Consider the following 27,911-nt stretch of genomic DNA (forward strand, 5'->3'; position numbering starts at 1 on the left):
CTTCATTATCCCTCACCACCTGGCTCTGCCTACACGTCCTTTGCAACCGAGCTCAGATCTCACCTTCACTGGAGTCCTGCCCTGACCCTCAGGTGGGGCTAAGTGGCTCCCCATGCCCCACGGCCCGTGCCCCTGCCCCCCACATTACAGGCCCAGCCCAGAGGCGCTGCCACACGCTACTGTAATTGCCGCTAGTACGTCTGCCCCCCTACACTGTGCATTCCCATGGCCGGGGCCTGGTCTGACCCTGCATCCCCACGACCTTGCACAGAGATGGGCCCACAGAAGACACCGAGAAAGTTTTCTGAAGGAACAAAATGACTCTGATACAGTCTCACTGCGCTTGTCCTGAAAAACAAGACCACCTGGGGAGCCCACAGTTCAGAGTGTTTGCTGACCATCTGCGGGATGTTTTTCTGAAGACGTGGGTGTTCTAGCCTGGCTTTGTGGCTGCGACTACAGTCACGTCACTAGGGCGTCAGTGTCCTTATGTGTTTGATGAGGGGCTGGAGTCATTGCCGTGCGGCCCAAACCCCTGCCAGTGCAGTCTGGAGAGAAGCACGCTGGGACGACAGGACACACGCAGGGGCTGTGAGGCTGGAGGCCGTGCGTGCTGGGGCACCTGAGGGAGCCCTGGCGGGGTGCCAGTCCCTGGGCCCATCCCCCTGCCCCCCCTTGGGCCCGCGGCCAATGCTGCTCTGCGGCACCAGGGGCCCCCTGGTAGGTCTCCCCTCAGGGCTGCCTTCTGCAGGAACTGGGTGCGGCAGGGGCAGGGCCAGCGGGGAGGGGGCTGCCGCCCACACTGGCTCTCCAGAAACCACGATGTGTCTGTGTGATTCACTCATGTGCCCCTGCGGGCCTAGCCCAGGGCCCTGCGCAGAGTAACTGCTCACTCAATGTAGACAAACTCTTCTGCATCCCTGTGCCCCTGCTTCTAGAAATCTACTTTTTTTTTTTTTTTAAGTCTTTCTTACAATGAAATGTAAAGCCAGAAATGCAAATGCCAATGCCAAGGGCTAAGCCAGAGTTAGAGACTTTATTTGGTAGGCAAAAGAAAGTCAAAGGTAGGGATCCCTGGATGGCGCAGCGGTTTAGCGCCTGCCTTTGGCCCAGGGCGCGATCCTGGAGTCCCGGGATCGAATCCCACGTCGGGCTCCCCGTGCATGGAGCCTGCTTCTCCCTCTGCCTGTGTCTCTGCCTCTCTCTCTCTCTCTGTGACTATCATAAATAAATAAATAAAAATTAAAAAAAAAAAAAGAAAGTCAAAGGTTTAACAAGAGAATTTACGTAACAGTACTCTCTTATGTAAACAACTGTTATTTCCGAAACAAAATACAAAACTTCGGGACAATTCATGAACTTGCGGGAAGCCCTCAGACAGGGCACGGTGACTGAAATACAGATTTTGTTACTTCTTCAGCAGCGATGTGAGTAGGTGGCCATGAGTTATCAATTTACACATGAGCTCAGAAAAATGAAGAGACCTAACCAAGATCAGAAGGCTCGTCAAGTGGCAGCCTTGGTAGACTTGTGCAGTGTGGATCACAGAGGGAGGCACGGAGTCCTTGGCTAGCACAGAAGTGGTGAGGGCTGGTGGGGAGGGGCAGAGAAGAGGACCACGAAGGCCTCACACCGCGCTCTGAAAGTACGCCCCAAGCACCGAGATGTCCTGAGTCCTTCATATCCCTGTCTCCCAGTCCCCCACCATCTGTGGGCCTGCCTTCTAACTGTGGGTTTCTGTGTTCTTTCTGAATTCCAGAAGTTTCGCATTGAAGACAGAAATGTATATACAACAAGAGAAAAGCCTGTGGCCACATCTTTCCTCTCTCCAGTTTATACCATCAACCTGTGGCAAGGTGCTTCAAGGATTAAGGACCATGGGCAGTGTTGTGCCCAAGATTGTGAATCCAAGAAACCACCAAGGAGCCGACACTGATGCAAGCGCACGAGGGTTTATTAGCAAGCTTGAGCTTGGGTCCAAGTGTACCCGACACAGTGGAGCAGGGACTTAGACCCCAAAGTGGTTTACAGCTGGGTTTTTTATGGGCTGGTCTAGGGGATTTTCAGAAGGAGTGGAGGAATTTTTTTTTTTTTTCCATTCCAATATGGGAGCAAAGGGTGGGGGAGTCTCTTAAGATCTGATATGGGATTCTCTGAGCTCTGTTGTCTTTCTGATATGGGATTTCCTGCTAAGGGCATTCTGAGCTTTGTTCTCATTCTAATATGGGGCTTAACTGAAGTAAGGTAAAGTTCAGCTCTTATTCACAGGGCCTGAGATGGCTGTACTTGTGCTAACGCTGAACTTAAGGTGGAATGACCTTAATTTTTCTCGGCCTCCACAGGCAGTCCAAGGTCCGAGGACTCAGGTAATCTCTCATGGGGAAGAGGAGGCACTGGGAAGCCAGAACCCAGCCGGGAAGGCTCTTCCCATGAGAGCGCAAGGTAGCCAGAGGTGGAGGATGAGCAGCTCTAAATCAACCCCCCATTGAGAAAGCAACAGTAACTCCTAAAACATACAGCCCCGGGGACAGTGGGCCAGGTCAAGTTATTACCAAATTAAAATGCCTTAGCAATGGCCTCTGACTACCCCAGGGAGAGAAGAATAGGGGGAGTGTTGGGGAGTCTGAGTCATCCAGCAGGCTGGGACCTCTAGGGCAGTTAGCGGTCAAAACCACCAAGATTAACAGTTGCCAACTCCCTCAGGCCAGAATAGTTAGTTTCTCTAAGGCACTCACACTCCAAATGCCAGGAGGGCCCCACAGATGTCTGATCAAATCATTCAGCCCTTGTTCTTCTCATACTCTCCAGCTGGCCTTTCATTTCGGGAGATTTAGCATTTCAACCAGTAAGAGCACCCATTGTCCTGCAAACGTGACTACCAAGCCCCTGGGGTGAAGAGTGTGAACCACTGCACTCAAGAGGAAATCCAGATAGACAGACTGGAACCCAAGAGAAGGAACCACACTTCCATTCAGCTGCTGCAGCCAGGAGCACGGGGTTGAAGGATCAGGCCAGGCAACGGGTGGCAAATGGGAAGAGCATAGGATCTGGAATGAGAAACTTTCACAGAGGACACTGGCACATCGTGTGACCTTGGGCAAGTAATGGAAAATCTGATTCTCAAGCTTCCTCATCTGCAAATGGGAACCACTTAATTCCCAGGGATCTTGGGAGGATGTGGTGAGAAAGCACACTTGGAGGGGCTGGCTGTCCTCTAGAGCACCACACGAAGGCTATGTGAACCATGAGGTGGAAGAGGCAGGCATCCAGATCACGGAGACTGAATGCTTCGCTCCAGTTTGGATCCTGTCTTTGCAGAGGGTCACTGAATGATGGCCAGTGGGAGGGAACATTTAGGGATCAATGTTTGGGAGGTGAGGAGGCTGCGAGAGGCTGGAAGGGGCAGTGTATGGGACAGAACACTCTTCTGGAGAGAGTAAGTAGGTGCTCTGTCAGTTGCCAAAGGTGAGGAAGTGTCCCAAGAAGGACAGAGGAACCAACTGCAACAACACACTGGAGGGCCTGGTAACATGTGGCCACTGGCTTGAAAGCTGGCTTTGGCAATGGGGAGGTCACTCCTGACCTTGACAAGAGCTGGTTCACTGGAGAGTGGGGGTGAAATGCCGATTTCATTGGCTTTAAGAGAAAACAGAAGAAGTGGGGTCATGGAATAGAGACCATGGTTTTTGCTATAAAGGGAGACAGAGAAATGGAGCAACAGCTGGAGGGAGGAAGCAGGGAAAGATGTTTTTGAGGTTAAAAGACAGTTGAGCATGTTTGTAAGTTGGTTGGAATAAGAGGGAAACTCCTGATGTGGCAGAGATGGGACAGTTGTAGGACAAATGTCCTGGAGGAGGTGGCAGGGGTTGGGGGTGGGGTGGAGAAAAGGACCCAATACAAAGTAGGAGGGCTGGCCTTCCTCTGCTCACCCTCCACCCTGGCCATCTTTGCAACATTCGGTTAAGCAACATTCCCATCCCCAGCAGAACCAACCCACCTGCCTGAAGACCCCATTTCGCCCAGCCAGCTCCACCTTAGCTTGCTTGTTCCCATGTTCTCTTTCTCTCCCGTCTCCTTCTCTTCCTCCTTCTCATTTGTTCATTCATTCATTCATTCATGCATTCACTCGACAAAACATTTAGAAGCAAAAGAGTCACTCTGCTTGGATTTGTGTCCTGGCTCCACCCTTTCCTAGCTGTGCGACTTTGGGCACGTTATTGAATTGCTCTGTGCCTTCGTTTCCACATCTTTAAAAACTGGGATGATACTCATACAACCATATTGAAGGTTAGGTTGAGAATAAAGTACTTTTAACTAACTAGAATTAAAATTGTTTTTAAAGACATGACAAATAAACACAAAAACAAAACAACAAAACAACCAAAAATAAATTGCATCCAGGTCTTTGTGTAGCCTAAAGTTCATTTGTTTTTATCACTGAATATTAGTTAATTGTATGGATGCCCCAAACTTTGTGCATCCATTCACCTTGACAGATATCTTGGCTCCTTCCAGTTTTGGGTGATTTTGAATAAAATTGCTATAATTACTCATTTAAAAAGGAGAGAGAGAGAGAGAGAGAGAGAGAATAAAGTGCTTAGTATAATGCCTGGCACTTAGTTTTCTCTCAATACATGGTGACTGTAACAGCCTTGCTGTTGTGTGCCAGACACTGGCCTGGGATTAGGGACCCAGCAATGGCCAGGACCTGGTTATGGCCTCCCACTGGTTACACTGAACAGGAACTGTCCTTTTAAATGATCCTTCTATCCTAGACCATGGTAACTAAGCATGGTGCATAGCAGAACGGTGCATGGGATAGAGTACGTAAGCACCCAACAAAACGTTTGTTGGAGTGAACTCAACTGGTTACCTTGACTGGTTGGAAGTACAATTAACAAAGTGTTAGGGAGAGATGGTGATGGCTGGGGGGAAATGGAGATGGGACTCTGAGGGTTCTCCCTACAGGCCAGTGGTGGGCATCTTGTGAGCAATAATCTAAGTTCTAGAACCTTCTTAGAGAGGACTGAAATCAGATCAGCCCCTGGCTGTCTCCTCATTCATTCAGCCCCTAGTTCACCAGTTCAGGAACTGGTCTTCACAATGAAACAAGACCACGCAGGTAACACCTGGCACACTGCTTGATAAGCAGTGTGTTAATAAATATTAGTGTCCCTTCAAGCAAGTATGGTAATTTAATCAGAAATAGCCAATATTATTGTCAGAGGGAACTGCCTGAACACACCAGTAAGAATCCTCAGCCCAGGGCTGGTCCCACCACTGCTTCTTCAGTGCTATCCTAACTTCCCTGATGAAGATGCATTTCTCCAATTACTAGAGATCTGTTTCTGGAACATGACTTGGGAAATGGCAGATGCAGGTTAGGTTAGCTTTCGTAATCCTATTCTGTTGTTAAATATTTTCATTTTTATTTCTTTCTGAAGTAGACTAACAAAAGAAAGGCTACTAACTACGGCCATAGGTCCTTTCAAGCTGTGAGATGAAACTCTTCTCCTTAAGGATAATTTCTCTCTCCTCTGGCTGCCTCTTCCATCTGACTTCATAATTACAGATCTGCTGGCTCTTCACATCGTTAGTCTCTTCATTCACCCACATTTGGCAGTTGCCAACCCATCTTGTGAACTCCACTGCCGGCTGGGGCTTCCATACGGTTTTTGCCCCACTTACGGTGATCTATAATAAACTTGGCAGCATTGTCCTATGTCTCTTTCATCGCTTTAAGGCAGAGAGACTCCTTGATCTGAGACATCTGGAATTTGTGATATTTCTCAGCTCTAGAGGACTTGCCTTTCAGCTCTTGCTACTTACTGTGCACTGTAAAACCTTTTCAACAAACCAGGCCATTCTGCTATTCCATCAGTGATTCTGGACCTGATGCTACTGCAGTTTATCTTTGTCTCCAGAATCATGTCACTTATTTCATTTTGGCCAAGAGGATGCTCTCCTCTCCAGTAAGCTCTTGCAAGTCCTTTAGCCTGAGCTGTATAGGCAATGCTCACAGTGATTCTCCATCAGGGGTCTGTTGCAAATGCTCCAATTCAATTGTGTTTCTATATTTCATTTCTTTTTTTTTTTTTTAAGATTTTATTTATTTAATCATGAGAGATCCACAGAGAGAGAGGGAGAGAGACACAGGCACAGGCAGAGGGAGAAGCAGGCTCCATGCAGGGAGCCCGACATGGGACTCGATCCTGGGTCTCCAGGATCTGGCCCTGGGCCGAAGACGGCACCAAACCACTGAGCCACCAGGCTGCCCTACATTTCATTTCTTTAAACACACACACACACACACACACACACACACACACACACACACACCACATCCTCTTTCAGGGTGGTAGTGGGAAGAACAGGGAAACTAACATTTACTGAGCATAAACGATATGCTAATAGTTGACCTAATTATTTCATTTAGCTTTACAATAATTCTCTAAGGCAGTAAAGCCCTGAGATCCAGGCATGCAGGGTGTAGAGTCCAAGAGAAGACATGGTTGGAAGATGTGTTCTATTTTTAACACTGTAAAATTTCAAATGATAAATTCTGACAGGGATTGCATTGAATCTGTAGATTGCTTTGAGTGGTATGTACATTTTAACAATATTAATTCTTCCAATCCAAGAACATGGAATATTTTTCCATTTATTTGTGTCTTCTTCGATTTCTTTCATCAAAGTCTTATAGTCCTCAGTGTACAGGTTTTTCACCTCCTTGGTTAAATTTATTTCTAGGGGTTTTATTCTTTTTGAGGCAACTGTAAATGGAATTTTTTTTAAAGATTTATTTATTTATGATACACATAGAGAGAGAGAGAGAGAGAGAGGCAGAGACACAGAAGGAGGGAGAAGCAGGCCCATGCCGGGAGCCTGACGTGGGACTCGATCCCGGGACTCCAGGATCGCGCCCTGGACCAAAGGCAGACGCTAAACCGCTGAGCCACCCAGGGATCCCCTGTAAATGGAATTTTAAGGAATTTCTGTTACTGATAGTTACTGCTGTATAAAAATGCAATTCATTTTTGCGTAGTGACTTTATATCCCGCAACTTTACTGAATCCGTTTATCAGTTCTAATGGTCTTTGGTGGTCTTTAAAATCTCCTCTATATATCACGCCATCTGCAAATACACATACTTTCACTTCTTCCTTTCTGATTTGGATGCCTTTCTTTTTCTTCCCTGTTCTGGCTCAGACTTCTAATACTATGATGAATAAAAGTGGTGAGAGTGGACATCCTTGTCTTGTTCCTGATCTTAGAGGAAAAGCTTTCAGCTTTTTTTTTTTTTTTTTTAGCTTTCAGCTTTTTACTGTTGAGGATGATGTTAGCTATGAGCTTCTCATATATGGTCTTTATTATGTCAAGGTAAGTTCCCCCTATACCCACTTTGTTGAGGGTTTTTATTATGAGCAGACACTGAAGTTTTTCAAATGCAGGTTCCTGGGTACCTTAGTCAGTTGTGCAGCTGTCTCTTGATCTCATGTCATGATCTTGGGGTCATGAGATCCAGCCCTATGTCAGGCTCCATGCTCCTTAGGGAGTCTGTTCAAGACTCTCTCTCCCTCTCCTTCTGCAACCCCACCTTCTCCACCCGCCCTTATGCTGGTATGTGCATGTGCACTCTCTCTCTCTCAAATAAACAAATCTTAAAAAAAAAAAACAAAAAAACACAAGTTCCAGAGAGCTAAGGCACTATGAATAATAACAGTATTATTAGTTTTTTTTCTTGTGGTAGAAGGTGTGAATTAGCCAGGAGTGATGCCCTGGACAATAAAATCCACAAAGAGAAGCCTGAACCAGAACAGAAAGAGGTGGCGTCTGGATACTGTGAAGAACTTTCATGTGTACTGAGCGGATAATAAACAAATACATAAGCATGCCTACTAAGCACCAAGCCTTATATACATTATCTCTTTGAGACCACATCTAGTTTTCTCATCTTCTTTCCCCACTGTTCTAAATCTTCATCAGTAAATCATTACATCTCACATGGGCCCATCAATGTGTTTATATACCAGAGGTGCTACTTAAAAATATTTAGCCAGGGCTCTGCACACCCTTGGTGCAGCCCTACTTTAAGGTAAGTATTATTCTCATTTTTGACAAGACAAACTGAGTCTAAAACTCATCCTCTGCTCTCACCAAAGCCCTTGCTTTCTTTGGTATGAAGAACAATGGGCATAAAGGTAAAAAGACTTGAGTTTAAGAAGCTAGCTCTTCCACTTACTAGTTAGTTGTATAACCTCCAATAAGAAGTAACTGGTTTCCTCAACTCTTACAATAGCTATAATAATACATATTTTCTAGAATGGATGGAAAGACCAAATGATTTCCTATAACAATGTAGGTTAAAACATTCTTTTAAAGGTTACAGAAATGTCAGTTAACTACTCCTACTGTTTTAATGCTTGATTTCTGCTTTTACTATTTCTGGATCATCTGAATTATCATTTTACTAATCTAATGAGGCAAAAATTGTTCCTTTTATGTTTCTTACTTGGATTATCGTCTCCAACTCCCCTGGCTGTCTCCAAACCTCGGCTAGTAGGTGTGTGTGTAGTTAGACTTATACCAAAGTCTTTCGTTGCGTGCGTATGCTAATATAAAATTATCCTGTATTTTTATATATTTTTTTACTTAAAAAAAAGATATTATTCACGTATTCATGAAAGACACAGAATGAAAGGCAGAGACATAGGCAGAGGGAGAAGCAGGCTCCCCGCAGGGAGCCTAATTCAGGACTTGATTCCCAGACCCGGAATTACACTGAGCCAAAGGCAGACGCTCAACCGCTGAGCCACCCAGGCATCCCTACTTTTATTTTTTTTTACATGTGAGCTATTCTTTTTATTTTCCCAGATGCAGCAATTCTTTGAAGGCTTGAGTTTTTACTTGCAAAACGGGTAATAATGGCACCTACCTTAGAGGTGAGGTCTCAAAGAGATAATGTATATAAGGCTCGGTGCTTAGTGGGCATGCAGTATACGATTAGTAATTAACATAGGTTTCATTTGTTTCTGCTAATCCAAATTTTGCACTGGAACAATTAAAGCACAGGACTTGACTGTCCTCTAGAGGTTCACAGTCTAGTATTATGACGTATTAAGAAACAAATACATGTCATACTTGTCATAACCATATTAAACATGGGTACGCAGGTCTGGGCATCTCTGATGGGCAATCTTCATCTAAGGCAGAGTAGACATCTTGACACCCCCAGGACTGTGCCAGCTGGTGCCCTGCCTGGCACTTCTTTTCTCCCACTATTAGGCTCCTGAGGCTGCCACCACAAATTATCCCAAACCAGGGAGCCTAAAACAACAGAAATTTATCCTCTCACAGTTCAGGAGGCAAGAAGTCTAAAATCAAGGGGTTCCCTCAAGTGGTTCCTCCTAGAGGCTGTAAGGGAGACTTTGCTCTGTGCTCCTTTGTAGCTTCTGGTAGCAGCTGTCAATCCTCAGCGTTCCTTGGCTTGTGGGCACATCACTCCACTCTCTGCCTCCACTGTCACAGTATTTCCTTAATGACACTGTTTTTAATGTCAAATTTCAGTTGCTTATTCCTGGAATATAGGAAAACAACTGACTTTTGTATATTATTAACTTCGTATCCTACAACCTTGTTAGAATTGCTAATTAGCTCCAGGAGATTTTTGGCAAGTCTCTGGGTTTTTCTAGATAGACAATCATGTCATCTGTGAAAAAAAGACAGTTTTATGTCTTCATTCCCAATCTCTAACCCTTTTAGTTCCTCTCCTTTTCTTTCTTTCTTTTTTTTTTTAAATTGAATTAGCTGGAGCTTATAGTATAATACTGTCAAGGAATGGAGAAAGGGGACATTCTTGCTTCTTCCCAATTTGGAGACAACACATCTAGTTTTCTCATCATGAAGTATGATGTTAACTGCAAATTTTTTGTAGGTGGTCCTTATACTTTTACTAGCTTGCTGATAGTTTTTTTTTTTTTTCCTAAAATCATGATTGGATATTGGGTTATATCAAATGTTTTTTCTGTATCTAATAAATTTGACCATATTATTTTTCTCCTTTAGCCTGCTGATGGGATGGAATACATAATTTTCTAATGTTGAACCAGGCTTGCATACCTGGAATAAATCCCCTTGGTCGTAGTGTTGATTCTTCTTACACATTGTTGGATTCAAAACGCTAATATTTTGTTGAAGATTTCTGTTATGTTCACAAGAGATAATGGTCTGTAGTTTTTTCATTTCTTATAATATCTTTTTTTTTAAAAAGCAATCTGTGCACCTAACGTGGGCCTTGAACCTCATGACCCTGAGCTCAAGAGTCTCATGCTTGGGATGCTTGGGTGGCTCAGTGGTTGAGAGCCTCCCTTTGGCTCAGGGCGTGATCCTGGGGTCCTGGGATCAAGTCCCACATGGGGCTCCCAACAGGGAGCCTGCTTCTGTCTCTGCCTCTGTGTCTCTCATGAATAAATAAGTAAAACATTTAAAAAGAAAAAAAAGTCTCATGCTCTATCAACTGAGCTGGCCAGGTGTCCCCCTTTCTTATAATGTCTTCATCTGGTTTTGGTGTTAGGATAATGCTAGCTTCATAGAACAAGTTAGGAAGTGTTCTCTCTTTTTTGTTGTTGTTGTTGTTCTCTCTGTTTCTATTTCCTGGAAGAGATTATAGAGAACCCGTGACATCTTTTCCTTAAATGTTTGATAGAATTTACCAGTGAAACCAACTAAGTGTAGTATTTTCTGTTTGGGAAGGTTATTAAATTTCGATTCAATTTCTTTAGTAGATACAGGCCTATTCAGATGATCTACTTCTTCTTGTGTGAGTTTTAGTAGTTTGTACCTTCCAAGGAATTGGTCCATTGCACCTAAGTTATTAAATGTGCCTTTACAGAGTTGTTAATTATATTCCTTCATTATCCTTTTAATATCCATGGGATCAGTAGTAATAATGCACCTTTTATTCCTGATATTGCTCATTTGTATATTCTCTCTTTTTTCTCGGTTAGCCTGGCTAGAGGTTTATCAATTTTATTAAGATTTTTCAAAGAACCAGCTTTTGGTTTTGTTGATTTTTCTCTACTGATTTCTGTCCTTTACTTCTTTACTATGTACTATCTCTCTTTATACTTCTGTCCTCTCCAATCCACCTACCCTCCTACAGCCAAAGTCATCTTCCTACAGGTCAAAACTGATATGTTTTTCACCTGCTTAAAACACTTCAATGGCTAAATAAATATAATCTTTAAAAAAGGGTGGGGGGCACCTGGGTGGCTCAGTGGTTGAGCGTCTGCTTTTGGCTCAGGGTGTGATCCTGGGGTCTTGGGATTGAGTCCTGCACCGGGCTCCCCACAGGGAGCCTGCTTCTCCCTCTGCCTGTATCTCTGCCTCTCTCTGAGTCTCTCATGAATAAATAAATAAAATCTTAAAAAAAAAAAAACTTCAATATCAAATAGAAGCCTAAACTTGTACTGTCTGCCCTTGAGATGAAGCCCTCGAGATGAAGCCTAAACTACTGTTCTATAGAAAGCCCTGCACGGGGTTGCCTGGGTGGCTCAGCAGTTGAGCATCTGCCTTCGGCTCAGGGCGTGATCCTGGGTTCCCGGGATCGAGTCCCACATCGGGCTCCCTGCGTGGAGCCTGCTTCTCTCTCTGCCTATGTCTCTGCCTCTCTCTCGCTCTGTGTCTCTCATGAATAAATAAAATCTTAAGAAAAAAAAAAGCCCTGCATGATTTGGTCTGCCCATTCTTCCAGACTTAACATGTCTCACCCTCAGACCTCCTGGGGATTTGACAGCAGAGCAAAGACAGATATTAAGTCTTTACACAAATATTTATTTCAATTACAGATAAGGAAGAGATACTTAAATAGGCCAATAAAATGCATAGGAAACCCTTCAACTGATTCAGATTTTAAAAGGCCATAAAGAAAAAGCTAGAGAAAGGACTGGTAACCAAAAATTAATATAAAATAGATTTTTGAAAGTAGTGTTTAAAGATGTAGAGACCATTGCGGAAGTTAGAAAAAAAGTTACAGAAAAGAATATATTCAAATATGTCTTTTCATTGTAAATGTATATGAGGAAAACACACGAAATGTAAACTCAAAGGAAAAAAGGTACCCACAATGCCACTATCCTAATATAACTACTGCTACATTCCGCAGTAGTTAGTACGATATTCAGATTTGACTACAGTGATGGGCTTGAAGGCTATCTCCCACAGTTCTCAACATCCTGGGATGTTAGAATTACCGGAGAGAACTTTTAAACATTAAAGCACCTATGTCTGATTCCTGATCTGCTAAATCAGAAGAATCTCTGGGTGGTGAGGACCTGGGTTGAAAGACAATGTATGTAGACAGACTCCTGTGTGTCGGCAGGGCTCTCCCCTCAAACCTGAGTTTATTCTGGTATCAACTACCTGGGAAAGTGGAGAGTTCCTCAGACAGAGAACAGTATCTTTCAGAGCAGGGAATCTCAACTTGGAACCATATCAGACTCACCTGAAGAGCTTAAGAAACCCCAATACCCAAGCTACACCTCAACTCCATGACTTCAGAGTCTATACGGGGTGGGATGCAGGAATGGGTAATTTCTTGAGCTCCCCAGGTGATTCCAATCTGCAGTCCAGTTTAAGGGGCTGAGATCTCCAGGTGAGCTACAAAGTAGGAATGTGGCTCTTTGGGTCTTGATCACATAGGTATCGAGATGTATAGGAGGAAGTCTTTGAACCGTGGGTTGTGAACAAGCTAGAAGTTGTGAAGCAAAGAGCACCATCAAATTCTGCAATGCTGTGCTCTCCTGCTGTGAACTAAGTATGGCTCTGGCTTGAGCCATCAAGAGAAGAAACAGAACTCTGTAGTTTGCAGACCACAAACTACAGAGTTTTTTGGGTTTCTTATGCTCTCGGGGTTTATTTTTCTATTGTCCCCTTTTTCATCTTTAGTGAAATATTTTTAGCTTTGCTTAAAGGAACCAAGAAAAAAGGTTTTTGTTGTTGTTTTCTCTCCTTCCTTTTTAAAGCATTAAAGAGAACCTGTGCTCTCTAGAGTCATCGTGATGGTGGCGGCAGCAGTCTGGAAGTGAGAGACCCTGAGGGAGACAGTGACACTCGGGGCTGAAGACAGGGCCACGTGGCAGTTCTCATCACTGTACTTCCCATTCCTCCAAAATCTTCCAAAATTGAGACCTGGGGCCTGGGTTTTGTTATTAAAGATGGTGTTAGTCTGCCTTATATTCTCTTCCTCTGTCCTTAACTGAGTTAACACTTACTGATTAATTAGTTCCTGGGCACCAGGAACAGTGTACGAGGCACCTGGGAATACATCTGTGGGCAGGACATTCATTCCTCCTGCCTTTATGAAGCTCACTTAGAATTTGGGGGGAAAAGGGGGGGCAGTGGGGATGGGAAAGCTCTTTAGAATAGTGGGACGGGTAGGAAGTCAGGAGCCAGGGAGGAGAGGGTCTGAATGCTGGCTTGATCACCCACAGTTCTGTAAATGCGGGTAAATTTTATCTACGGCGATGCTGTCATTTGTTAAAATGCACTTAAATATCACCTACTTTATAGAACTGTCCACCAATTCATTCACTCATTAATTCAACAAATATTTACTGAGCAATCACCAAGAGCTGGGCACCGTTTTAGGTGCTAAGAAATAATAGTGAGAAAAAAACAGATAAATTCCTTCCACCTGCCCTCCCTCTAGTGGGAGGGAATAACCGACAATTAGGCAAAACATAGATAGCTGACAATGAAAGACACTGGAGAAAAATGACACGGTAGGGGGGGATGGGGAATGCCAACGGAGGTTAGAGTTATTACCATAAATGGCACAGGCAAGGGACATTTGAGCTAAGGTCTGAAAAGGTGAGGCAGTCTCCGCAGATGTCTGAGGAAGAGCATCCCAAACAAAGAAATGGGCAAATGCCAAGAGGCCGAGGTGGGAATATTTGGAGTATTTGAGGCACAGCAAGGAGCCCAGTCTGGCATAATAAACAAGGAGGGGGTAAGAAAACACAGGTCGGGACTATGGAAGGGCCTTGGTTGAGTGTGATAAAAACTCTGGCCCTTATTCTAAGAGAAATGGGGAGCCATTGGAGAGTTCTAATCACGGGAGAAACAAGGTCTATCTTGCACTTAACAGGATCATTTTGGCTTCCGTGTGGAATTGGACCACCGGGAAACAAGCGTGCAAACAACCAGGAGTGCAATAATGTTGGGGATGGTGGCTGTCTGGACAGAGTGATGTTGGGAGAGGGAGAGAGAAGCAGCTGGATCTGGAGATATTCAAGGTAAAGCCAATAGGCTTTGCTGATGATTAGTGTCAAAGATGTGATGCTAAGGTTTTTGACCTGAGCAACCGGAAGGATGAAGTCACCATGTACTGGGGCAAGGGGTGTGAATCAGGAGTTTGGTTCTAGATATGTGAAGTGTGAGATGCCTAAACATCCATGTTAAGGAGGCACCTGGATAAACGTGTCTGCAGTACAGGCAAAGAGGACTAGGCTTGCATGATACATTTGGGAGTCAACAGCTTCAGATGACACGGTATCTAAGCTACGGGACTGGTGACATCTTCCAAGTGGCCGTGGTGAGGACAGGTAATGCAGAAAGCACCAAGTACAGCATGAGGCATATAGTAAGTGTTCAATAAACACTTGCCCGGTGTAGCCACAGGGAACTTGGCAGGCTCCTTGGGAAACAGAAAACTAGGTCTTGGGGTCTATTTTAGGCTGCCCCAGGTTTATGGGCTTTTCAGAGTTGGCTTGATTTTCACAAGCCTTTGGGGGTTAAAAATGGTTGGTTTTGGCTTTTGTATCTTTGTGTCTTCACAGAGAATGCCTTATGAAAGTAGGCTGAGCACTGCAGTCCCCAAGCTCTCGCCCACATAGTGACTATAAAACACCACACTGTGGCAGCAGACAGGAGCTTTCCCAGAGCACAGAGCACCTGCCTACACTCAGCTGAAACAGACGGAACCTCCATTTAACCAAATCAGCTCCCCGAAGGCTGACGTGAGCTCAGGAAACACGCACACCTGGATACCAGGGGCTGGCTCCTTCAAGGCTCCAGGTGGCTCTTCTCTCCACCGGACTAACAGGCACATTCCTGGCTCCTGGTGTCACTGCCATCCATTCCTCATAACAGATTTCCTCAGGGTCCTGTGCTGAATGCTCTGCACCCCCATACTGGTGGGCCTAACCCCGTCTCTTCCTTTGAGGCCTGACTCAAATATCACCTTCCAATGAGGCCTACCCTGACTACCTCAAGTTCAAACTTAAAATCTTTCCTCCAGCATTTGCCTATCCTGCTCTATTTTCTTCCAGGCCATCTGTTAATCTTCCAAGATATTGAAAACTTTACTTATTGGTTACACGTTTGGTTCAATGACCATCGTGTTCAACCGGGATACTCTCAGAGCACAGAACACTGCCTGATGCACTCAAGTTGCTCAAGAAATTGGCTGAATAAGTGAAGAAACGCTTACCCCACTGTTGGGGCAGCAGCCTGTAGCCCTGAGCCTTTCCCCAGCACCCTCCAGAGGAGAACCCTGAGCCTCCCCAGAAACCAGACTGCTCCCCCTCCCCCACCAGAGGTATCATCAACCCAGCTGGAGTTGAGCGCACGGAGAGCCTCCATGGCCCCCCTCCCCATTCTGGGGACAAGGTGAGATTAATTCTTGGGCAATCTTGGGGCAGCCTCACATCCTGGATATTCTTGTTCAGTCCCTCAATTATGTCCTTGTTGGTCTCCTCCTGCTCAAGTCACTGCTCTCTGCTTGCTTTTCTCGGCCCCATTTGTCATTTCTCCTGGCCTCACTATTCTAACTTTCCACTGGGTTGTCCCTTATATATCCTCGGCTTCTTCAGTGACCATCGCTTCCATCTGCTGCTGTCATGGAAACTTGGGTCTCTTCTGAAAATCCCATTTCCTCTCCAGCCCTGTTTGATGGAAGGGTGCTCTTTCTTGTGTTCCCCACGCAGCCAAGGATCCCTTGTATCCTCTTGGTACTCCATTTATGCTTCTAAGCAACAGCTTATGTCCTTCTTTTTTTTTTTTTAAAGCTTATGTCATTCTTATTAGACAAAATAAAAAACAAAAACCCGCCCATTGTTCATACTCTCCAGAAATACTACCTCCTACCGTCCCCTGCAGCTCTCATCTACCCCCTTCCCATTCACTAAGCCTCTGGCTCACAGGAACCCTTTCCAATCAAGCTTGTAAGGTCATCCATTTGGCTTAGAATTTCATTTTATCCCAATTACAAAGAGCATAGTTGGTACTCAAGAAATATTTGCGGGGTGCCTGGGGGTGTTCACTCAAGTCGGGTGAGTGTAGTACTCTTGGTTTGGGTTTGGGTCATGATCTCGGGGTCATGAGGTCAAGCCCTGAGTCAGGCTTCACACTTAGCGGGGAGTCTGCTTGGGATTCTTTTCCTCTCCCTCTCTCTCTGCCCCTCCCCCTGCTTATAAGTGCAGGCACACACTCTCTCTCTCTCTAAAATAAATAATCTTGGGAATCCCTGGGTGGCTCAGCGGTCTGGTGCCTGCCTTCGGCCCAGGGTGTGATCCTGGAGACCCAGATCGAGTCCCATGTTGTGCTCCCTGCATGGAGCCTGCTTCTCCCTCTGCCTGTGTCTCTGCCTCTCTCTCGTGTCTTTCATGAATAAATAAATAAAATCTTAAAAAAATAAATAAATAAAATAAAATAAAATAATCTTAAAAAGAAATACTTGTTAAATGTATGAGTTAAAAACTGAAATCTGAGGCACGAACAGGAGGTAAGCTGAGGCTCAAGTCTCATTTTTGGGCTATATCCTTCCCAATTTAGCAGACACTGATAAGGGTAGGCTGAGTCTCATCCTTGGATGATTATTATCATTCCCATTTTATAACTCACTCAAGATTACAGTTAGTAAGACGTGGAACTGGGCCTTAAAAAATCCACATCTGACACCACAGTCCACGTTTTTAACTGCCAAAAAACACTGGCCTCCTGAACATAGTTTGTAGTTAAAAGACAAGGTTTCGTCGTATAGCTCAATGCATAGAAGTATTCTGAATAATTTTCAAAGTGTTGACATATGATTTTGTCATATAGATACAAGCAACAAGGAATTCTCAAAGGAAAGAGGAGACTATTTTTCTTCACAGGGATATAATTAAAATAATATAGTAAAGACCAAAAAAATCCAAAACATCTATTTCCAGATTTGGGGAGAATCACTGGATCTAGAGACATTATTTAATTAAGACTATTTGGGCACCCCGGCGGCGCAGCGGTTTAGCGCCGCCTGCAGCCCAGGGTGTGATCCTGGGGACCCAGGATCGAGTCCCACATCGGGCTCCTTGCATGGAGCCTGCTTCTCCCTCTGCCTGTGTCTCTGTCTGTCTCTCTCTCTCTGTGTCTCTCATGAATAAATAAATATTTTTTAAAAAAATAATAATTAAGACTATTTCTGGGGCAGCCTGGGTGGCTCAGCAGTTTAGTGCCACCTTCAGTCCAGGGCGTGACCCTGGAGACCTGGGATCGAGTCTCACATTGAGCTCCCTGCAAGGAGCCTGCTTCTCCCTCTGCCTGTGTCTCTGCCTCTCTTCCTCTTGGTGTACACACTCTCATGAATAAATACATAAAATCTTAAAAAAAAAAGCCTATTTCTGCATATTAGGATTTCAAGAATGGAAAGCAACTGAGGTGGGGAGACAATTTTCATGTAGATATATCTGTGCAGAACTCTCAATGAAGGCAACTATGATTTGTGGGCCAAATCCAACCCACTATCTTGTTTTTCTTATGGTCCATGAGTTAAGAGTTATTTTTAACAGCTGAGAAAAAAAAAATCAGAGGACTATTTCATGATACATAAAAACTATATTAAAATTTCAGTGTCCATAAATGAAATTTCATTGGAATACAAACTTACTCATTTGTCTACATGCTGTCCCTGGCTGCCTTCATGTTATGGCAGTAGAGCTAAGGAGTTGCAACAGAAACAATAAAGCCAATGTTGGCTAAAATGTTGATCATCTGGCCCTTACAGAAAATGTTGGCTAACCCATTACAAATCATTTCTTCTGACTTATCTTCCAGTTCACTAACACAGGATTAGGTATCTAATCCTGATCAATCCTATTGAGTTTTTAATTTTACTAAATGTGTTTTCCAATTCTAGAAGTTTTATTTTTCCAATATTTTGCTTTTTATAATCCCCTATTCCATGTATGTAATATATAATTCAACCTTGTCTTTGTTTCCTTAAAAATAGTAAATCTAATTGCTTTATCAATTGTGTCTGGTAATTCCGATTTCACAAGTCTTTATGGGTCCCCCTCTGTTGTCTGTTGTTTTTCGTGGTTCTCACTAATGAAGCCTTATTTCCTTTTGCACTTAGTTATTTTTACTGTTAGCTGTTCATTTCCTTGAAAGGTTATTTGCAAGGAGTTCATGTCTATCTCCAGAGCAGGTCTGCATTTGCCTCTGCCAAGACCTTGACAGGCACTGCCAGTCTTGAGTACCTTAAACTCTCATACACTTGAAGTTCATAGCTTGAGGTTCCATAGCTCACCAGGCTGTGAATATCAAGTGTTGCTTTTTTTTCTTTTTCTTTTTTTTTTTTTTTTTTTTTTGAGTGTTGTTTTACTGACTTATTACCCTGGGACACCTGGGTGGCTTAGCTGTTGAGTGCCTCTCTTCAGCCCTGGGCATGATCCTGGAGTCCTTGGATCGAGTCCCACATTGGGCTCCTTGCATGGAACCTGCGTCTCCCTCTGCCTGTGTCTCTGCCTTTCTCTCTCTGTCTCTCATGAATAAATAAATAAATAAAATCTTAAAAAACAAACAACTTATTACTACTCTGATCCACTCAGATCCTGGCAACCTTTACTGCAGTCCTGGTTTAGGGGTGCAGGTTTCCTTCTAGGTCATCCTATGCTAAATCCTTTGGGGTTCCAGTTTAATGTGGAAAGGATCAAAAGATGAAAAATATGGAAGAGATGTTAGTAGACTTGGAGGCTAGAATGAAAGGTCTAACATTTAAACTCTGATTAAAAGGGAGAAGAGAGAGAATGGGCAGAGGCAATACTTAAACAGATAATGGGGGCACCTGGGTGGCTCAGTCGATTAAGTGTCTGCCTTTGGCTTAGGTCATAATCCTGGGGTCCTAGGATTGAGCCCCACATCCGGCTCCCTGCTCAGTGGAGAGCCTGCTTCTCCCTCTCCCTCAACTGCTCCCCCTACTTGTGCACTCATGCTCTCTCTCTGTCAAATAAATAAATAAATAAATAATCTAAAAAATAAAAATAAGTAAACAAGTAATGGCTGAAAAATTTCCAAAACATATGAATTCCTATACTCCAGAAGTACAGCAACTCATAGCAGCTACACTTGTGGTAAGCAAAGCATAACGTGTGGACTCTTTAAATCACTATGTTGTACACCTGAAGCTAGTGTAACATTGTGTATCAACTATACTTCAATTTTAGACAATTCTGTTTAAAAAACTATTCACTTTAAAAATTAAATAAATAAAATTTTAAGAATCTAAATTAATCCAATCAAGATAAAAAGAAATTCTTACATTTAAATTTATTCATATTTTATACAACCCTTTCTTCTATTCTTCCTAAAAACCTTGTACTACCACCTACATTTTTCATAAGGAAAAACTGGTATTCCGAGAACTAAAACAAATTAGCTAGTCATGTAATCCTAAGCAGCAGGGGCAGGATTCAAATCCAGTTCTTGAGTCAGAACTCAAGTTCAGGTTCTTTCCGTAGGCTGGAAATAGAATACGATACAGCAGAAGGCGACTTCATAAGAGGAGATCTGGAAACTGCTAAGGGATTATATCAGAACTCTTAATTTGGAAACTTCTTCCTGGAAGCAGGTAAAAATCATTCCCACAAAATCTGTGCTTTCTTCTAAAGATAAGCACTGGACTGGAAAAGCCTTTGCAATAAGAAACAGGAAGAGTTCCAGCTTATACCTTAACTTGTGAGTTATTCCCTGAGCTAAAGACCAGGTTGAGGGCAGCCCGGGTGGCTCAGTGGTTGAGTGCCGCCTTCAGCCCAGGGCATGATCCTGAAGTCCCAGGATAGAGTCCCATGTCGGGCTCCCTGCAGGGAGCCTACTTCTCCCACTGCCTGTGTCTCTGCCTCTCTCTCTCTCTTGTGAATAAATAAATAAAATCTTAAAAAAAAAAAAAGATCAGGTTGACTCAAATGGCTCATGGGTCAAGCCTGGTACATCACAGAAAGCTGCACAACAGCCTGCTGGGTACCACCCAACTGTCAGGACAGCAGGACAGGAGCGCCCTCCTAATTCCCCTCCTTACGCCGCTGGAGACCGTTTAAATACTGTAGTTAACGTGTCTCAGATAACATGCCTTTTGTTCATCAATGTGATTTGACTTGGTAAATTACTATATCTCTTCCATTCTGGTGGCATTTCACTTGTTTACAACTTATCCTGGATTTCTTTTCTGTCCAGAGCACTAAATTAAGAATTTTCCTAAGAGTGAGGTCTGTGGCTTTCTAGCATAATTGCGCCCCAGTCCCCAGATGTTAACATGTGGCTGACATCTCTCTACGGGCCTGATATCAAAAGTGGACCATCTTTCCCTCGTGGCTGCCTCTGTGATGTTAGGCAACTGGGAGAATTACGATGCCTGAATTCACAGCCTGAGGTACAAGAACCGCAAAGCCAGAAATCAGGAGACAGGCCTAGGCGCTAGACAATTCAGTGGGAAAGCCAAACAGCCCTAGGTTCGGTGCATCGTGTGCAGGCACAGTCATCACCATCACAAGCAGCTCTGGCCAAGGCCTCATGCAAGAAAGCAAAGAAGCCACAGGCAGTTTTGCAACCATTTCCTGCATATCAACCATGTGGGAGGTGCCGGGCAGGGCATGAACACACAGGATGGATACAGCCCAATCTCAAGGCATCTTAGGTCACCCACCTCTCCATCCATCATGGGGCCACTGTGGTAGGTGCTAGGGAGACCAAGAAGGCCAGGTCGGGGGGAGGATTCTGAAAGGATTACATACTCTGTACTTGAAAGCCCCTATGAATTAATTATTTCAATTAAATCCTTACAATAACCCTGTGAGGTAGGTATATTGGTGTCCTCATCTTATAGACGGAAGTGAGGCTCAGTGTGGCTAAGTAGCAGGCCCCCAATCACAAAGACAGTAAATGGCAATCCGGGATTTGAACCAAATCAGGTCTGGCTCCGAGCCCACGCTCTTAATAAATTGATAATTATTACACAGTTAATTATAGTACACGGAGATCATGGGTGACAGAGGGCAAACATTCACAGGAAGCATGGAGAAGAGGTCATGAATATTGTGTAGGGAAGAGGTGGTCTTTGAGTTTTCCTAGTTGACCAGCCAGCCAGGAAAGGGAAGTGCAAGCACCAGTAAGGAACACATGTAGAGGCAGAGGGGGATGGAGGCTTTGCCTGTGGCAGAGTGACAGGAGCTAATGCAGGAGAGGAAGTCTGATCACGGAAGGCTTTGCACACCAGGCTGCCAAGAATCTTCGTGAGGCACTGCTTCCTACTGCAAAAGCCTTTCCAAAGGCCTCCTTCTTCCTCGAAGCCGGCAGTGGCTCCTTGTGTACGGAGCTGCCTGTACCAGCCAAACTGAAGGTTTTATGTTTGCACTACAATCCCATCCTCTCTGGGCCCCTGCAAACCGCAACATGCTCTAAGAGTCGGCTGACTAGGCCAGAGACCCCAGGGAGTCCCACAACAAACACAGGGCTGAGGAGGTGAGCCTTTGAAGCTGGACCCCAGCTCCCACAGATGTCTCTAACACAGAGTCAAGGCACTTTCTCATTCTACTCACAGTTTAGAGTCCAGCTTCAGGAGGAAACCCAACCGATCATACTCTGAAAAAGAAAACCAGAAAATGTCATTGAAGTCAAGCCACTGTTGACACTAGCAAACTGTATTATTCCCCAGACATAGACCATGGGGACAGACACCTGCTCAAGGAACAGACCCAAATACATAAGCCACGATTAAATTTAAGTCGTGCTGAACACCTGTTTATTAAAGGACCAGGTTCAATGCCAGGTGTTTCCCAGACCCTCTAGGCCAGCAGTCCTAGCTGGCATGTAACTGCCTTCCTGTTTAAATGTGGTACTTGACTAAAATTTACTTAAACCACAAAACCAGACCCCCAGAAGTAATAGGGCCAGAAGCAGTCTCTGCTTCCTCTAAGTTCTAATCATAATTTTTTGCTGAAGCAGCTATGTTCACTATGAAGACATGGAAGCCAAGGGGTCTTCAAATCCATAGCCATGATCCCTTCTTCTACATGACAACCACAAAGAGCTGACATATCTGATTACATAAAGGATAGGAAATTAAAACAACATCTAAAATTAAGTTGTAGTATGTTTACTGCAAATGATAAATCATTAAGAGTTTAAGTCCTTTATGTCTTGCCTCATCCTAAAGTGAAGTTGAAGCAGTCGGTCTTACAAAGTTGATGAAGTATAAGATTTTTAAAAAGAAGATATCTGGGACCAAAGGGGAAATAAGCACAAGAAAAATCGTAAAATGCAGCCAGGATGAGAATTCCAAAATCAGATGACCTATAAGGTCCTATATGCTTGCTAGGGGATGATTATAGATGCACCCCCAAGAGTTCTCATAGCTAAAGCTAAATGCAAAGCACTGATAAAATGGTTTACAGTGTTCATAAATAAACCAGGAGAATCACAGCTATTCCTGCAACTAAGCCTTGAGAAATGTCTTAAGATTATTTTTTATATCTTTGTTCAATGATTTCAAGATATGTGTGTGTGTGTGTGTGTGTGTGTGTGTGTGTGTAGAGTGACTACATCAAAACAAGGCAGTCTATGAATGCAGTTCTCAGCGAGCCTGGCTTCACCTGAAGGTAAAACAGAACACCAAGACCAAACAACTAAATGGAAAAGACCATGCAGCAAGGCTTTGGGGGAACTCAGTCTTTAATAAGCAATGATGGGCCAAGAGAAGGACGTTACACATACTAGCAAGTACCTCACAGGAGCCATTCTGCAAGGCCAAGTAAGGCCCAGATTTGTACTCTTTCTTAAGCAGCAGAGCTGTAGTAGTAGAGTAATTCCTCTTCTTAAAACTGAAGCTATCAGCTAGGACACACAGCCCAACAGAAGCTGGCCTCCCAGGAGAATACACTTGAGCAGTCAATGCCTTTCCTCAAAATAACTCTGCTTTTGCTCCAACTCAGACAAATGGACGAGAGATTTTGCTTAATATATCAGGAACTTCTAAAAGTCAGTAAAGGGGGAAAAAAGGCTTTAATTTTAAAAATAAATCGAAAACAAAATTCGCAAAAAGGCTTGGTTTCAAAGGTTAATACTCTTTCAACAATCCTATTTATCATTCCATAAAAAAAAATCTCATTAACTTGCCCACACCTGTTGCTTCTCCCCCATGTGGTCATAACCTTGGGGCAACTAGCCTGCTACTGCTCCTCAGACCTGAGCTAACACTTCCTTGGACATAGAGTGAATCCATGCTTTGGCTGCTCCCTTCCAGGGACACCAAAGAATGTTTCCCCTCGTTGCAAATTCAGATGTCAGGGCCAAGCAAGAACATAACCCAAATGAAGGGAGAAGGGGGGGAATATGATACTCTCCCATAGTAACTCATACTACTAATTTTAGTTGCATTAAAAACAAATCCGGTTGAAATGTCTTTTTTTTCGCTCTTCATTTTTGTACAGTAGCCACAATGAGATCTATGGATTATTTTCCAGTGGCACCTTAAATTTGGTTTTATACAAACATGTACTAACTGCATTTTAAATAGATAAGAACTCTTTGCATTTCTAAAGATACTCTCTTCATGGCTCTCTTTGACTGTTGTTTTCTCTCTTTTGTTAAGAGACAGGAGTACCAGAGATGTTTCACCTTACTCTGTAATTTAAGGAAAGGTAATTGTGTGAGCCCAACAATGATAAATGGCAACTGACATTGCCTTTGGGTCACAGAGCCGAGCGGATTGGAGCCCATCTGGAGACTCCATGCCCTGCCAAAGGGGAAGCCTCCACCAGCACCAGCTAACAAAGGCAGTCAGTGATGCAGGCCCAGCACTGCCACCTTCTAATTTTTTTTTTAATTCAAGAATCTGGATCTTTTAAGGTAAAACTTCTCAATGTGTAACTATTAGCAATAGATTCAAGAAAATTTTAAAGATTATGAGAGTTACCCAAAATGTGTCCACGGGCAGGATTCATCCTGTGGGCTAACAGTCTATAAACCCTGTCCTAGACTGGCAGCCCATGAGGACTGGAAGTGACTCTCTTTCATGACTGCAATAGTAGGTGATCCATAAATATCTGTTGATAGTTATTACCAAGATTATTTAATGAGAGCATTTGAGGGGCACCTGGGTGGCTCAGTCCATAAGTGTCCAACCCTTGATTTTGGCTCAAGTCGTGAGATACAGCCCCGAGTCAGGCTCTGCACTGGGTGTGGAGCCTGCTTAGCATTCTCTGTCTCCCTCTCCCTCTGCCCCTCCCCACCCCCTTGCTCATTTGCGCTCTCTCTTACACAAAAAACGGTATTTCGGGCAAGACTCCGGGATGAGAGATCTCAGACACTAAGGTGAGGTTCTAGACTGAGATGTAAATTTTTAAGGGAAATATCTGAAAGCTTGCTATGTAATTCAAAAGGCCCTCCCTACCTCAAATATAAAAGTAACTGGCTATGAGAAATTAAGGACAGAGGATTCGAACAACTTCCCTGGAGAGGGTAGTGCTATGGACACCATTTCACTTAAGAGGCAGAACGGGTAGGACTTGTCTGTCCCTCACTCCTTGTGAGGGAAGTTTGACAATGAGCCTTAAATAATAGGGAACATGGTGGACTTCCAGGGGGCTGACTTCCATCTGACAAGTGTAAAAGGACACAAGACGGGCTGGATGCGAAGGAGAGCTGCATTAGAACCGGTCTCCACGCCCAGAATTTGTTGTAGAAAAGGATGTGTGAATGAGCTAGTATGGGTTTGTTCTAGGTCCCTTCCAAACACCTGTCCAGGGGGTAGCCAGGGCCTCAGCAGTTCCCTCAGTGGAAAGACAGCGGTAGCCCCAGGAGCTGCAGAAGGAGTGATGAGGTTTCAGTGAGTGCATTACTCTCATCAGGAGAACTGCACAGAAGGTCCCTAGTTGGAGGGGGTCTCCAAAATGCCTACCAGAGCATCCCACAAGCATTAGCTTTAAACACTCAACAGTTGAGACAGTGCTAACAGGATCTTATGTCTTTTCTGCTCACACTCTCTCTCTCCATTCCCCACCAATTCTAGAGAGGTCAGAAACTACAGCCCACATCTGGGAGGAGTGGCAGGAGAACGCCAAGCAGGGCACATCCCCTTCCCAGGGGCAGGCACCTGCTGGTACGAAGCCCTAAGTGCAGGGAGGGGAAAAGTCACTGGAGCTTTGAATGAATTGAAAGCTATGGCTATTACATAAGGCTGGATACTCTAATTTTGGAATTTGTGACTCAATGTGACCATGGGATTTTTATTACCTCAGCGGTATCAAAAAGATTCTCCGGACCTCCCACGCTGAAAACATTTTAAGAGGACATGGGGAAACAAAATGAAGTCGGCTTTGATTATTCCCTGATGTGTCTTGAATGTGCAATATCCTGGTTGTACTAATTAAGGCAGAAAGAGCAATTTAATGGTTCACACAACCAAAGCGTAGAAAGGGACTCAGTCTCTCTGCTCCTGATAGCAGAACTCCCGGGAAGGGCCCAAATGGCCTAGTGTGCATCCGTTCCTCACACCTGCTCTAATCACAGCGACAGGAGACAGGGTTGTAAAAAATTATGATTCCCACATGACACATGTGGTTGGGAGCATTTACCAGAAGAAGGAATGGGCGGTCCTGAACAAAGGCAGGGTCTCGGGACATAGGAAGTCTTTGGAAAACTTAGAGCTAGCTTCATCTCCCAGGTACAATAGGTGTGGCCATGCCTATGTCAAATAGGCCACTGTTAAAATGGGCGGTAGACTGTTTTCCCCTCACCCTCATTCTGCTGTCGGTTTTTCTTCCCCCACCAACCTTCCTTTTAAAATCTTTCTATAGGGGCGCCTAGGTGGCTCAGTAGTTGAGCATCTGCCTTTGGCTCAGGTCATGATCCCAGAGTCCTGAGATGCTTCTCCCTCTGCCTACATCTCCACCTCTCTCTCTGTCTCTCCTGAATAAATAAATTTTTTAAAGCTTTAAAAAAATAAAATAAAATCTTTCTAGAATGTCCTCTGGCTTACCTCCCTCTACTTCCCGGCAGACCGAAGCCTTGCTCTGCCCTGCAAGACCTTGCTTTTCCTGCAGCTCTCACCGGGAGGCCACTTTTCCTCTCAAATGCCAACTTCTCTCAGACATGACCAGAGAGTACTTACAAAGTGCTGTGGTGCAGTTTTCAAAACCTTTCTTATGTTTGGGGTTCACTGAAGATTCTTGGATCTATGGGATTATGGTTTTAATCAAATTTGAAAATTTTCTGGCCATGACTTCTTCAAAATGTCTGCTCTCACTCTCTTCCAATGACACAGTATTAGTCTGCTTGACATCCCACCAGTAACTGATGCTGTCAATTTTTTTTTTCCCAGTAATTTTGCTCTCTGTATTTTATTTTAGGTAATCCCTATTGAAGTATCTTCTAGCTCACTACTCTTATCTTCTGGAGTGTCTAATTGGCCGTTTACCCATTCAGTATATTCTTCATCTCAAACACTATTTTTAAATCTCTAGATTTCTTTTTTATATCTTATATGTCTTTCCTTAATATTGCCATGTTTTCTTCTACCTTCTTGAAGATACATGTTTCGATGTCTTTGCATACTAATTCCACCCTTTGCATTATCACTAGGTCCATTTCTTTTTTTAAATAATTTTTTAAAAATTATTTATTTTAAAATTAATTTAAAATTAAAAAATTTTTAATTAATTTAAAATTAAATTTTTTTTTAATTTTTAATTTTTAAAAATAATTTATTTATTTATTTATTTGAGAGAGAGAAAGCACGCATGAGAGAGAGAGCGCGCACACACGACCGAGGGGACCAGGTAGAGGAGCAGCAGACTCCCTGCCGAGCAGGAGCCCAATGCAAGACTCGATCCCGGAACCTTGGGATTGTGACCCGAGCCAAAGGCAGATGCTTAACTGACTGAGCAACCTAGGCGCCCTCTAGGCCTATTTCTATTGATTGTTTTTTCTCCTCATTATGGGTTGTATTTTCATGCTTTTCTGAATTGCCTGGTCATTCTTTATTTATTTTAAGTTTTGATTTAATTTAAATTTTTAAAAGATTTTTCCTTAAGTAATCTCTACACCCAACATGGTGTAGGCATCACAACCCTGAGATCATGAGATCTCACAACCCCAAGATCAAGAGTCACATGCTCTACTGACTGAGCCAGCCAGACGCCCTTACGTTTTTTTATTCCAATATAGTTAACAGAGTATTGTATTAGTTTCAGGTGAGCTTGGTTGATTGGATGCCAGCCATGTGAATTTTACTTTGTTGGGTGCAGGATATTTGTGCACTCCTTATTTATTTTTGAGGTGCAGTTAAATTACTTAGTACATTTGCTCCTTTCAAGGCCTACTTTTAAGCTCTGTAGGGCTAAGATCAGAGGCGAAGTGGACTTTAGTCTCAGTCTTCAGTCGCATACTGTTTCCTGAGCTCCAGACTTGTATACCCAGCTGTCTGCTGGACATTTCCACTTCTTACAGACACCTGAAACTCAGGCTGCCTCACACAGAGTTCTCTTTCACCACTCTCACATGTGCAGAACCTGGTTCTCCTCTTGTGGTCCCTGGCTTAATGAATGGTACCACTATTCACCCAGCTGCTGAGCTTGAAACCTGAGAGAATTCCTTGATTC

General features: G+C 43.8%; 1 protein-coding gene and 1 long non-coding RNA gene across 16 annotated transcripts in view; one reads left to right on the top strand and one right to left on the bottom strand.

Moving 5' to 3' along the window:
- ST3GAL3 (ST3 beta-galactoside alpha-2,3-sialyltransferase 3) overlaps nucleotides 1-27,911 on the bottom strand; it is a 198,136-nt gene that overhangs the window by 78,355 nt on the left and 91,870 nt on the right. For all 15 annotated transcript variants that reach the window (XM_049094079.1, XM_049094075.1, XM_049094074.1 and 12 more), the window contains one exon: nucleotides 21,852-21,894. In XM_049094079.1, coding sequence (XP_048950036.1) covers nucleotides 21,852-21,894 — 43 coding nt within the window. The remainder of the gene's footprint in view (nucleotides 1-21,851; nucleotides 21,895-27,911) is intronic.
- Nucleotides 5,015-13,233, top strand: LOC112642632 (uncharacterized). Its single transcript, XR_003125355.3, has 2 exons — nucleotides 5,015-5,122; nucleotides 13,023-13,233. It is a non-coding gene; the product is annotated as an uncharacterized LOC112642632 (long non-coding RNA).

Source organism: Canis lupus, chromosome 15 (assembly GCF_003254725.2).
Source record: "Canis lupus dingo isolate Sandy chromosome 15, ASM325472v2, whole genome shotgun sequence".
NCBI classification, from domain to species: domain Eukaryota; kingdom Metazoa; phylum Chordata; class Mammalia; order Carnivora; family Canidae; genus Canis; species Canis lupus.